This window comes from Colossoma macropomum, unplaced genomic scaffold, assembly GCF_904425465.1.
Source record: "Colossoma macropomum unplaced genomic scaffold, Colossoma_macropomum, whole genome shotgun sequence".
NCBI classification, from domain to species: domain Eukaryota; kingdom Metazoa; phylum Chordata; class Actinopteri; order Characiformes; family Serrasalmidae; genus Colossoma; species Colossoma macropomum.
The window spans coordinates 45,360,460-45,375,032 of NW_023494789.1; the positions used below are offsets into that span (position 1 = coordinate 45,360,460).

At 37.2% G+C, this 14,573-nt stretch overlaps 1 protein-coding gene across 1 annotated transcript; it reads left to right on the forward strand.

Annotated features, from left to right (window-relative positions):
• Positions 1 to 335: 335 nt before the first annotated feature.
• Positions 336 to 14,573, forward strand: rad54l (RAD54 like). Its single transcript, XM_036571471.1, is given in 19 exon segments — positions 336 to 625; positions 1,750 to 1,833; positions 2,075 to 2,188; positions 2,276 to 2,336; positions 3,592 to 3,727; positions 3,871 to 3,940; positions 5,365 to 5,653; positions 6,208 to 6,332; positions 6,445 to 6,595; positions 7,712 to 7,838; positions 7,918 to 7,992; positions 8,670 to 8,800; positions 10,475 to 10,585; positions 10,677 to 10,800; positions 11,988 to 12,066; positions 12,150 to 12,159; positions 12,162 to 12,328; positions 13,022 to 13,185; positions 14,149 to 14,573. Coding segments are annotated over 19 exon segments (2,223 nt in total). The 5' UTR covers positions 336 to 622; the 3' UTR covers positions 14,351 to 14,573.

The window sequence follows — 14,573 nt, forward strand, 5'->3', positions numbered from 1 at the left end:
ATTTACAGAATTTACGGAGGCCATTTTTTATTTCTATTAATTTCTCATTAATTCGTACTATTATCAAGGTAAAAACAAATTAATATATTTAAATATATCTACTTATTATATTCGAACTTGATCCAGCTGCTGAGATAACTCGTTGCTCAACACTTGAAACAGACAACAAAGAACTTGTTTTCAGACAGCACAGCGGATTCAATACCCCATAATATTATAATCTCGTGAATTTGTTTATTAGTTACAAACAGAACCTTGATTTCTTATTTCAGCAACGCGCTTTGGGTTTTAAGTCTTTTCGCGACCCGTAGTTACGCGGCGTCAGCGCGGGCTGTTCAATAATAACCATGGCGCTGCCGCGGCTTCCTTTAGGGCTACAAAAATAATGAAATATAAAGAAATTTTCACTTTAGCGCCATGAGAATAATTGTTGAACAATTTATCTGTTCAACATAATGCTACTGATGATTTAGAGTAGTCGGAATAACGCCTGACATTTAATGTCTTAAGTGGACAGATTTATTCTTTAGAAAATAGCGCTGCGAAACAACACAGTCAAGCTAAACTACAGCTTAAATTTCTACGTCTGTGTTTGGACTGAACTCCAGCGCTTATAGAAACAATGGTAAGGAATAACCTGGATTTGCAACTACGGGCAAACGAGAAAGTTTGGTAACTTTTATTATTGTGTGCATTTCTGCATCAATGACTCATAAAATGTCATCTGGTCTTTATTTAAATCATAATAATAACGTTAATACGTTGTTAAATCCAAATGTTTTCCATAATACCTTTTTGTAATTTTTAAAACTATTGTTAAATGTAGATATTCTGTTGTTATACACATTTAAAGCATTTAAATAAGCATTTCAGCTTAAAACTAACATTTAATACGTTATCTGTCATGTTATGTAATATACTGTAACGTAGCACTGAATCTCTCAGCCTCATTAGTTTGACAGAATTCACGATGTTGTATCCTTTTCATGTTTTCATACATCAATGTTCTCTCACTACAATACCCAGCATGCATTAGGCACATAAGTCATATAACCACTGGGATCCGGGATCCCTCCCTGCCCAGTTGGAGGCTAATAAAACGGAATTTCTTAGGTTTCTTTCTTTGTCTACTGTTAGTCATATGAGGGATTTAAGTTTGCTGGTAGACATGAATGTGTTGTCAACGTTTGTTTTGTTGTTTTGTTTGCTTGTGGTTGACGTCGTGTGTGTTGGGAGAAGAAGAAACTCTAAAACATACTTTGGCACTCCAGGCTTTGACACTCCAGGACCAGGACAGAGAAACACTGTCTTGATAGTACACACAGTAGCATACATTTTACATGCCTTTTTTAAACAAATTCTTTAGTGAAACAAATGGTGACCAGTTGAGGTCAATCATTGAAAATGAGCCCTCATATTTAGTAACCTGAGGAACCTTCATTCTTGTTAAGAATCTTAGCCAAACATTTTGTCTACCTGCTGAAAATTCTGATAAGTCTTTTATAGCAGTTATTTTGGCACATTTCTTTTTACGCCCCTTTAGTCAATGTATGTTTTGTATGTCTTGGACAGCCTGTTTCAGATCATGCAGGTATTTTAATGGAACTGATGGTTTCATTAAAATACCTGCATATATGTAATTAATACTGTACAATATGTAATTAATACTGTTTGAGCCACTCTTCATTACTATGACTTGGCTGAACGCTGGGTCTGTGCTGTCCTAATAAACTATGTGAATTGGTTTAGAGAAGAAGCCTTGCACCGAGCCAGCTTGCCAAAAGAAAACAAAGAGAGGATTCATCAGAGGATGAGGACTGGGATCCTGATACTGTAAGTATCTGATGAGCTGCTGATCTGCAGCTTAGAAGCTGGTTAAGTGTTGATTAAATTATTAATTTAAAAATCTGTTATTTATAATTTAGGTCCTGTCTCATATAAATGTACTGTTTACTGTGTTCACTGTGACATATCAAGGACATGTAAACAAGTCTTGGAGTTTATCCTTGACAAATAAGCTGGTATGTAATTTTGCTGTCATATTAAACATGTCCTGCTGAATTTACTCTTATAGACAATCAAAAGGAAAAAAGGGGAGAAAGACTGTCGAGAAAATTACATATCCCCATATAGAAAACCACTCACACAGCTCACCAGCCGACCCATGTGTGTGGACAGCAATGAGCATGTGAGTCATAATATACTAAAAATAATTTATTAAGACTTGATCAATCCACAGAGTAAGACAAACCTGTTTTCATCTCTGTTTTTGCAGGAGGCTTTCATTCGAAGTATCCTTTCAAGACCATTTAAGATTCCCATCCCTAATTACACAGGTAATACTGTTAGTAGTTACAGACTTTGTCCATTAAGTGATACATAACAATGCATAATATTGTGGCTTTTACTTAGACTAAAACTAACTCTGCTGATGTATAAGGCCAGCTTTAAAAAATGCACAGTGGTGTTAGCACGTTCACTCATTTATAAATGAGGATTATAGGCACGTTTACTGCTTGTGCAATGTGAGGCACAGCCACATGTTTACTAAATTTTTATATGGAAATAGCGGTTCATAACACAACACAATCTTGAGAACAATAATTCCTGAATCACTTTGATGGTAGTTTTCCTGGTAAGAAGGCCAACATGGATTAAATGATATTCACTGCATTTTTTCCAAACATGCAACAAATTGCACGTACACACTAATTAACCACAATGTTTAAAAGACATGTTTTTTGACTGCTTTTGTAGGAGTGGGAAACCTCTGCAAAATATACATAGGGGGAACACTGCTTTCCTCACTTGTTTTAAAATAAGAATTGCACTGCATTGTTACAGTTTCAAAACACACAATTCATTCCCCAAATATCGTCCATGTAAAGAAACCAAGCTGCAAAAATGCTACTTTTTGAATTTGTTATGTATGTGATGTCACAAAACTCATTCACATTATATCCATCTATTTAGCCTACAGCGGTTCAGCCCCCGTTCTTTTTAAAGTTATAAGGAGAGTTATAGCTTGGACCGCTTTTTGAATGCGAAACTGTACAGAGCAGCCAATCACAACAGAGATTATTTACATAAATCAGTCTTAATGCCACAGCAACAAGATCAGCCAACTGCTCTGTCCATATATGTAGAAATTAAAACAGCCCGTTTTGAGTTTCTTGCTTTTTGTGATGTTATGTGAACCAACTAGTTTATACATATCCATCTATTCAGCCTACAGCAGTTTAGCTCCACCTATTATATGTTGAAGTTGTAAGAAGTGTCTCAGCCTGGGCTGCTTTTTGAATGAGGCAAAAAGCAAGATTGTTAATCAGAACAGAGATCATGCACATGTAAAAGTCTTAAAAGCACAGTAACAAAACCAATTTGTTAATTCTAAGAGAGAAACAGAAGTTGGAAAAATTAAGCCAGTTGTTGATATGTGAAACCATGCAAATATAATAAGTGGACTTCAGGGGAAAAACAGAATATGGGCCTTTTAGAAGGAACTGTACGGGTGGTATTAATAACAGCAAGAATGTTTCTCTTTCTCTCTTTTTTTTTCTTCCACCTCTCTCTCCCTTCCTCACTCTACAGGGTCATTGGGGGTGCGCGCTCTGGGCCTGAGGAAGGCTGGTGTGAGAAAGGCTCTTCATGACCCTTTTGAAGACGGAGCTTTGGTTCTCTATGAACCACCTGCTATAAGCGCTCATGATCTCATCAAAGCAGACAAGTCAGTCACACTCTGCGTAATTCACTGTATTTGTAGATCTCTCATATTCTTACAGAAAGACGTAGTATTTCTTTAGTATTCCTTAGTAATAGACATAGTATGTCCCTAGATGCTAACTTCCTTTTACTAATAAACATCTGCAGGGACAAGCTGCCAGTACATGTTGTTGTCGATCCAGTCCTTGGTAAGGTCCTACGTCCCCATCAAAGAGAGGTAAGGCGTTATCAAGGTTGAAAATGTCTGCTGTACCAGTCTTAGGCCACTTGAAATTAAATTAAAGGGCGCATATCCTACAATTTTTTTTTTGTATTAAGATCAGTCATAATTAATTTTTTTACATGGCTATTTTCCAACCTCTCTATATCCAGTATTATTAGGACTGGACTATTATGTGTACATGAGCTCTCTTCTGATTGGTTGCCTTATATTACTTAAACAGTGGCCAGCAGAAACACTCCTTATAACTCCAACATGGGTGGAGGGAGCTGTAACATCCATTCACTCTTTCTCCTGGTCTTTGTGTTTTTGCCTTTTTCCTGGTTCCCCAGTGCTGTGTGTTTTTGTTTATCTGCTATGTGCTTTTGTTTTCTTTTGACATGTGCTTTTGTTGTCATGTTGGCTCCTCCCTTGTCCTGCCCTGTCTTCACCTGTTCTTTGTCTCCCTGCCCCTCCCTCTTATTGGTCTCAGGTGTTTCTCGTTTTCTGTTGGTATTTATACCCCTGTGTTTGCTCAGTCCCAGGGTCTTGCATTGTGTCCAATACCCTGTTGTGGTCTCTTGTGTAGTTCTGGTTTACTTTGTTCATGGATTTATCTGTTCCACTCACTTCTGGCTCTGTGTTTTTGGACTTTGAATCTCCTTTAAATAAAAGCAACTCGCACTTGCATCCTGCCTCAATGCCTCCCACGTTACAGGAGCTAAGCTGCTGTAGGCAGAATATGCAGATATATAAATGCATTGATTTTCGTGACATCACAAAAAAGCTGAATTAGAAACAGGCTGATTTTACAGCTTAATATTTGTATATGGATTGAGGAGTGAATGGTACTTTTTAATGTAAATACTTCTTAGTGTTTACATACTATCAGAGTAAGAACGAGAAATGCATCAGTGAAAATCAGCTACTGTTACTAGTGAAAACCAGTGACTACTGTTAGAAGCCTACAGTGATGATCAGAAAGATATTGGTAAATTTATATATATATATAAAGAAATTGGTCAGTGCACACTTGTGAGACATATACTAAAGAGGCTAGTCAAGTACACATATTACAACAAATATTTAGCATAAAATAAGATGGTGAAATATAAATAAAACAAACAGAATAAAGAATACAAGAATAGACGTAAAATAACCTTTGTTAAAGGAGCTAGAAGAAAAGAATGTGAATGTGCCCTTTTTGTATGTAATAATGGTTAACATAAATGTTAATAATTTTCAAACCTCTCTTGAATTAGCCCAGTATTTAAAGTTACCCATCAATACTTTTATTAAACCAGGTGGGTCACTGGTGGAATTGAACAAATTCAGCAAGATACCTCACAAGATAATTTTTTTTTAAAATGCATGACAACAGCAAAGTACTGTACTTAAATTTGTCAGTGTTTAATGCCCACCTGCTCTATGCTGTTCTGCAGGGTGTGAAGTTTCTATGGGAGTGTGTGACGGGGCGTAGAATTCCAGGCTCATATGGCTGCATAATGGCGGATGAGATGGGTCTGGGGAAGACTCTGCAGTGCATCACCTTGATGTGGACCCTGCTCAGACAGAGCCCTGATTTCAAGCCTGAGATTGACAAAGCCATTGTGGTTTCTCCATCCAGTTTGGTCAGAAACTGGTATAACGAAGTTGGAAAGTGGCTGGGTGGACGTGTGCATCCTGTGGCCATTGATGGGGGCTCCAAGGAGGAAATAGACAAGAAGCTTGGTAAAAACAAAATATAAATTTTTCTCACAGAACATATACATTCTCCAGTATTAATCATATTTTTTTTGTATTACAGTGTAACGCATGAAAAAAGGGCTAATCTGATTCGTGATCTGTGATGTACCCAAGGAAGAATATGTTGGTAGCTTGAAGGCCCCACACTTTGGACTTTTTTGAAATTAAAGAGTTTGATGTAGTATGTCAGTGTTGCTAAAGTTTCAACATGTACTGTTCACTCAACACTATATACAGTACAAAAATAATAAGCTTCATTGTTTGAATTAATTGTTTTTGTTAATCGTTTAAACAAACAACGGCTGGAGCTACAAAGCTAATATACAGTTTTTTGGCAATGCAATGTACTTTTGCTCATTTTTATAGATAACTTGATGCTGACTAGTGAATATACATTACTTGTTAGCTAACGTTGTGTCTCCAAACCAAACCAAAGAAGCAAACTTAAGACACCAAACACGTCTTGGTTAGGCGAAATTGTGTAAATTTGTTTTTCCGCTGAACTGTTACTTTGAAGGCCATTATTTCTTGTATTTCAGTGAACTTTATGTCCCAGCATGGCTTGAGGGTTCCGACTCCAATTCTGATAATTTCATACGAAACGTTCCGCCTCCATGCTGAGGTTCTTCACAAAGGCAAAGTTGGACTGGTCATTTGTGATGAGGTATTTTTCTTTATCTGTAACATCCATCATCAGCACATTAGAGGTGAAGAAGCTGATGCACCAGCTTCAGGATCAGCTATGAGTGCATTATTTCTGTCTTTGCTTAACTCAGGGTCACAGGTTGAAGAACTCGGATAATCAGACATACCAGGCCCTGAATGTGATGAATGCTCAACGGCGAGTTCTCATCTCTGGCACGCCAATTCAGAACGATCTACTGGAGTACTTCAGCCTGGTGCACTTTGTCAACGCTGGTATCCTCGGTATGTGGTTTAGTGACTAAAAACAAGTTGTTAAGGATGTTTAAGATATGCTGATGTAGTGAAATATGTTAAGGATGTAAATCTCAATGATTCGTTTAGATTACAAGTTTAACAGTAGAACTTTAGGAATAAGTTTTGTGATCCTTTAGGAAACGATTCAGTTCATCCAGATTTCATCTTGACTCTATTTGATTTTGGAACGGCCAATTTCTTGCTTGTGTTTTTGGATGTTTTACATTTGAAAGCAGCCCCATCATTTTATTTTGGTAGAAAATAAGTGCATATATTGTTGATTATTAGTATAATTGATTAAAATTGAGGCCTACAAAATAGATTGACAATACACAGTAATTCTTGACAGTAATTCTTTGTACTAATATTCATTTACTAAAGTAAATAAGTAAAATGTTTTTCCTTGTTTGTTTTTGTCTTTAAACACCAAAGTAATTATGCTGTAGTGTACTATTTGTCAGCGTGTATGTGATTTTTTGTTAGTCTTTTAGATGCTCAGGCCTTTATCCATCTTAGGTTGTTTTCTCACTGCACATAAAAAAACAAGGATTGACCCAAATGGGAGCCAACTAAACTTATAGTCTTGTTAATTTTCCATCTACTCGAGACACAGTTGGAACCATCACAGTTATCGTGATTAGCGATTCAGTTGTCTTTTTGATCATTTTATGCCACTCTTAAGCATCTAATTTGGCTAATTAGCTACCTTGCTTGGTATAATATACTGTATTGTTCTGCATGTATGCACACAGAAAAATGTCTACATTTTAACACACTTTTGTAGTGTCAAGCAAAGCAATAGTTGTGTTGATATCATTTATAAATTCTGCAGAATATCCTGTTACCGTTATACCACCCAGTCCTACTATTGAGTTTAAATATATATGAGCAAAGGACGCTAGCATTAGAGTCTAGCACAATGCTAATAATGCTAGCATCGTAAGTAGCACATTTCACCTTAACAAACTTTTCGCAAAGTAATAATTGAAGTCTCAGTCAACACACCATTCTAGTTTCCACTCTGGTGCATATATTGGTGATATGGTAGCACTTTGTGACTTTGTGGAAAAACACCCTTTGATTTGCTGTCCTTTGCTATTGTAGGCACAGCTCAGGAGTTCAAGAAGCGGTTTGAGATTCCCATCTTGAAGGGCCGGGATGCAGACGCTAGTGATAAAGACCGAGCTGTTGGGGAGGAGAAACTGAAAGAACTCATTAGTATCGTGAACAGGTGAGCTTCAGCCTGGGTGCGTTCAATTCAAGGTATTTCCCCAACATCACAGTTTACATAATGCCTTATCTGTCTGTAGGTGCTTGATCCGAAGGACTTCCGACATTCTTTCCAAGTATCTTCCTGTCAAGATTGAGCAAGTTGTTTGCTGCAGGTAAAGTGTCTACTAGTATCAGTGTACATATTAGAAAAAAGGAAACTTTGAAAAAATGCGCTCTGCTCGATTTCCCAAAAGTATCTTTTTTTGTTTTGTTGATTTTGAAAGTGAAAATAAGTTAACACATCCTCTACAGAGAACATACATGCACATTTCAGTACACAATTACTGTTTATTTGCTGAATCTAACATATTGTAAAAAATAAAAATAAAAATGTGGCCTGTGCAAAAGTTATGGCACTTTTTTTTTTTTTTTGCAGAAAAAATACCATATTTTAGGTTTGTTCTCTGTAGACAATGTGCTAACTTATTTTCACTTAGAAAATTAAGAAAACATGTTATTTGACTGGGATATTCAAACCTTTTGTGTACAACTGTGTAAGCTGTTGGTACCTGTCATGATGTAAGTTTCTGTGCTATGGCTGCCAATGAGGATGAGTTTTCTGATCGGTTACCGTATCAACTATTATTTGTGGAGCCATATTGGCCCCGACACTTCCTGTAGTGCATTAAGAGTCCGTCAGAATGGCTGTGTGAGTCATGAACATGATGAAGCTTTTTGAAGTTTTATAGAAAACGTTTAGTTTTTCATTTTTAACACATTAACTTGTTGACTTTTCCATAATGGATTTGTATGTGTGTTAATTGAGTGGTTTTATTCCTGTGCTGTGCAGGCTGACTCCTCTGCAGAAGGAGCTGTATAATCTCTTCCTGAAGCAGGCCAAGCCCGTGGAGAGTCTGCAGCACGGCAGGATCAGCGTGTCCTCGCTGTCCTCCATCACCTCGCTCAAAAAACTCTGCAACCGTGAGTGTTAAATTCTCTGTCTAGGTAGTACTTATTTGTGCTGCCATTTATTAGGTCCCATTGTATAGCTGGGTTTAAGCACCCTTAATACCTGCTATGGTAACCTCTCTCCTGGAGAGAAAGTGTCAATTACTGCAATGATAAAAACGACTTCTGGACGGGGCTGGAGAGGAACTTCTAAAGAAGTACTTTGTCCAAGTGTTTAAGGGCCTGTGTGATGGAAAACTGAATTTTCCCTTTTTGAAATAAGAGTTTGATGTAGTATGTAAACATTAAAGCTAGCTTCCATTACTATGGTATCCTAAGTGATTGCTGAGGTGTTTCTAGGCTGTTATCACAGGTGTTGCTAGGCCATCGCTATGGTGTGCATATGTGTGTGTTTGTATTGTGTGTAAAAACATTTGTAGCATGTATTTAGTGTATTACTGTGTAATAACTATGTACTTTTGCTGTGTGTCAGTGTATAATGACTGTAATAACTGTGCATCAGAGTGTATATGTATGAGTTTGTAATAACTGTTTAATTACTGTATATTAGTCTTTATGTGTGTGAGTCTGTATGCAATGTCTACGAGGGTCAGTTAGAGAGGTGCCCATTGTGAGATCATTTGTGACGGATCAGAATTTTCGAAACACCCCACCATTCATTTGCTTCCTGTTTTGAACTTTGTTTACAAACTTTAAGTTGGCTGGACAAAGCCATTGTTGTGAAATCCCAAGTAAATGCTAAAGTGCTACTAGGCTGTTGCTATGATAAACCAGGTGGTTGCTACATATGTGTGCATATGTGCTAGCATGTATATGAGTCTGTATATAATGCCTGTGAGCAGCAGTGTGTGAGATGTCTTTTGGGACATCATTTATGGCAGTTAGATTTGCATGTTCTGAACATTCCGCCATTCATTTCCTATGGGGATAAGAAAGTTATTTTAACAAGCACTGTGTGTGCAATGGGTACCAAAAGCATAAGCGCACTTTTCCGATGTGGGCTCTACAAACGTGCAGAATTTTCTGGTTCTAGTTAAAAAAAAACAAAACTCTGAAACCGGTTAAAAAACCCAGAACAAAACATAGAATAATAAAACTGAGTAACAGTAAGTTGACTCTGTCAAGCCAAATTAATAAACCTACTAGTCCTGATAGTATTTTAGAATTAACGGCTGTATGGGTATTACTCTGGTTTCTAAGATACTTTGTCCACAAGGTATGGAGGAATACAGACATGTGCCAGTTACATCAATAGTAATGAAAGCATGATGTTAGAAACCTGCTTAAACCTGAAAGCTTGCATGCAAATGCCAGTGAGGCATGGACGATGTTATTGAGAGTATAGTGCATTTGGTAGTTAAAAATTTCACGAAGCTCAATGTCTTTGAAGCACCTTTGTGTAGATTTAAGTGATATAAACACTTATTTATCCCTATGTTAATTAATTGTTTAAATAAGGAGCTGGTATGAAGTGTTAAATGGAAAGAAATGTACTTCCTGGGAATGTAGGTATATATTGAATTGTATAGTCTGTATTGCTCTTTCTGGGCCTGAAGCAAATTTATTTTATAAATTTCCTTTAGCAATTTTCTTTACTAAAAGAGCGCAAAATACAAAATTTAGACCATCTTTTAAGATGTTTGTGTTTTGATAGACAGTTGTATGTGTGTGTTCTCACTCTGTCAGACCCTTCACTGATCTATGAGAAGTGTGTGGAGAGAGAGGAAGGCTTCGCTGGAGCGATGGATCTTTTCCCCTCAGGTTACTCCACAAAAGCCGTAGAGCCGCAGCTTTCAGGTCAGTTAAATTTCTGACTTTGTGTTTTTGTAGCTGCTGTCTGGTTGCTCAAAATCAAACTTCTTTTGGTTTTGTTTACTTTTGATTTCAGGGAAGATGTTGGTGCTGGATTACATACTGGCCATGACCAGGACTACCACCAGCGATAAGGTGGTGCTGGTCTCCAATTACACACAGACTCTGGACTTGTTTGAGAAACTCTGTCGGGCGCGGAAGTGAGTGAAACTCGTGTTTGGTATTGGATTCAATAATATAAGATGATAACTTTTATTGCTGTCATAACAAAACCTTGCATCTCCAAAGTGGTAACTTTACAAGAGAAGGAAAATGAAGGAAAAGTTTCAATGGGAGATTTTTTTTTCCAAGTTATTTTAAAGCATTTCTATTTGTCCATTTGTAATGAAATTTGAACACAATGTAAAGAGCAGCTGGTATTTTCAAATTATCTATAGATAAAAATGGATAACATCAGAAAATGAAGATACAAGGTTTTTTTCAACAGCAACAATATATAAAATTATTTTGTTATGCTTGTCTTGTGGAACTTTACGTGTTAAAGCTAGAAGAAAAAAAAACATTTTAAAATGTTAAAATTTTAGCTGTGTCCATAATGATGAAGGAAGCTATATATGATTTAAAAATGACTGACAAAGATACCTAGTAACAGGAATGAAGTTATAATTAAGTTAATATCCAGAATAACATAAGAATAAAACAAAAAATTATTGTAAATAGATAAGTGCAGTACATTATTTAACATTTAATAACTTAGTTGCTCCCAGGATGATTTAAATATTTTAAAATAATCTAAAAATACCTTTTATGTAGCTTTTATACGCAATAATACATTTTAATAAGGTATTACTGCATATAAAATAACAAATTATTAAGACAAAGTGATTCTCAATGTTCGAAAGGTATTTTACATATAAACATTATTGCAGAGCGAAGCATTCAAATTTTAAATTATTTATTATCATTATTATTATTAAATTATTTATATTATTATTAAAATAAATAATTGATCTGAACTTTTATAGGAATCGGTTTCATCCTGAGACCGACATGTGGCATTTATACTGTAAGGATTAGAGGTTATTTTATCTCTTTGAACTGTTTGTATTTATCTACAGAGTTTCTTTTTGCATGACATTGCATACATCAGTACAGGATGCAGGATGATGGAAAGATGGAAAGTTTACATGTCCCTTGAGGAGTAATAAAGTTATGACAGCAACATTAATGGACTGTACAATTGACATTTGTATATTGGGAAAACCAAAATCAAAACAACACTATCATCAAACAACACTATCATCATCAGTCATTAATGAGATTTTTTGTTTAAATTTGTAATAAGAAACTGACAAACTGATTGACTGCTACCTTTTCCTTTAATTAGGTATCTGTACGTGAGACTGGATGGAACAATGTCCATCAAAAAGAGAGCAAAGATTGTTGAGCGATTTAATAGTCCCTCCGTAAGTATTCCCCCAAATCAAATCAAATACTTACTCTGCTTTTCAGAAGCAATACTCACTTTTTCCCTCCAATTCCCTCTTAGAATCCAGAGTTTATTTCATGTTAAGCAGCAAAGCTGGTGGGTGTGGCCTAAATTTAATTGGAGCAAATCGGCTGGTGATGTTTGACCCGGACTGGAATCCAGCCAATGACGAGCAGGCGATGGCGCGAGTGTGGCGGGATGGCCAGAGAAAGACATGCTACATCTACAGACTGCTTTCGGTGAGAGGGATTACCAGCTGCTGTTAACAGCTGCCACTTTTGGAATGACATGTAGTCGACAAAAGTGCTCTGTAATGCTTTTTTTATTTTAGCGCTGTAGAAATAAAAACAGTGCGTTAGAAACCTAGAAGTCTTGTTTCATAAAACTTTGTCGTGTCGCAATGGAGATACTTGTATCTCCAAAACATTAACTTTACAGGAGAGTGAAAAAAAGCATTCTAGTAATCACCACTATTCTGTTGGTGATGAAACTTTAACAAACAAACCAACCAAAAAACTCACCGGACCATGGTATAGGGTTACTTAGCTGGCCTGGAAGTGTCTCAGGTCTTGGGAGAAAGGCCTTCTTTGCCCGGGGGCCTCACAACTATGATATACCATCAAACCCACTGCGGGAAGTCTTGTAGACTGGAAGAATGTCCGGCCCGGTAGTGTAGCTCAAGCGTTCGACCCAGAAGCCACTTAGCTGCAAGTGGTACCATGTGACGCACAGTAATGTGTAAAAGTACTGTTCTCTGCAGAGGATGTGTTAAACCTATTAACATGTACAGAAGCAACAAAATGTAATTTGACCAGAGGTTTCCAAACTTTTGCATGACTGTATGGCTCAAATGGAAGTATGCAATATGAAGAGGGTAAATAAAGAAGCAGGCTTCATTTGAAACACTATTTTCTGTGTGTTTGTGTTTACAGACAGGCACCATTGAGGAGAAGATCCTGCAGAGGCAGGCACATAAGAAGGCCCTGAGCAGCTGTGTGGTGGATGAGGAGCAGGATGTAGAGAGGCACTTCTCTCTGGGGGAGCTGAAAGAGCTGTTTGCTCTCAATGAGGACACGCTCAGCGACACACACGACAGGTACACAAACTCACACTAGTGAACAACGTCACACTCTCATCAGTTGCTACCTGGCTGTTCAGATCTCATCTGGACAAAGGATAAGAGCTGATCTGTGACACAAAATATGTATGTTGGGTTTTGCCACATGCTCTAGAATGAAAACATGTTCAGACTGGGAGTTTTTAAAATAGTTAATGCAGGTTAGACAAATGTTATTCCTGTGCTTGAGGGCAATGAGTATCAGAAGGTAGTAGAGCTAATAAAGATGGAGAAAGGTGCACTATCATGAAGGGAATTATCGGTTTCACATTTGAGAGAGATTAGAAACCTAGGCCTAACCTAAGGGCTTTCGTGGTAACCAGCTGTTTAGAACTGTAACCTGTTGAGAATTTCTGCCACTTGATATCTCTGTTTAATTTAGCCTACTATTTGTAGGAAGAATTTAAACAGGTTAAGGCTTTAAATCTTAAATCTAAGGTTTTTTTGTTATACACAGGGATTCTGCACTTGAAGCCTTCACCTCATAAAAATATATAACTGATCTGCTCAAAGGATGAAGACGTCGTTTAAAAATAACGTTCAAGGATAATGTCAATGTAATTCATTTCCCTTTAATTTTCACCACCTGCTTATTTTTGTGTTACTCCAAAACCATGATATTTTTTCACTAGCTTATCATACCGTGGAAATGACAACACCCATTTTCTGCCATGTTTAATAAAGAGTTCACAGTGAACTTTTCTCCACTCTTAAAACTACAGCAGTGGAGAAATGTTCCAGCACTTTCTGGGATCAGGATAGCATTGTATAGCACTGGTAATGCGTCATCCCCTGAAATTCAATTTGTGTAAACATTTTTTTGAAGACAAATTTCACACTTTTTGATTTTATTGTGAAAGGGCTGTTTACAACGACGATAAATTCACTTATCGCACACATGACTAGGAGATTTTGAAATCAGCTGTTCTTTTTGTTTCTCAGGTTTCGTTGCCGGCGGTGTGTTAACGGCCGTCAGGTTCGCCCCCCTCCTGAGGATTCGGACTGCACCAGTGATCTGTCCTGCTGGCAGCACTGTGTGGACAAACGCGGGCTGAAGGACCCTGTGCTGCAGGCCAGCTGGGATGCCAGTGTCTCCTTTGTCTTCCACCAGCGCTCTCACGATGATCAGAGAGGAGTCGTCTGAACGGTTAAAAGCACCAAACACTGCACTCAGCACTGTAAATAAGATGTGTGAACGTGATTTATTAGAACCAGAAAGATGTTCAAACCACAAGACAGGGCAGCATGATCAGAGACTCTTTGTGTTTCTTTTTGCAAAGTTGCTTGTAGATAAGTTTCTTTCCATTAAGTATTTTTTTTGTATTCTGTTTATTTATTGTGTAACTATGTTAAATTCTCACATTCTA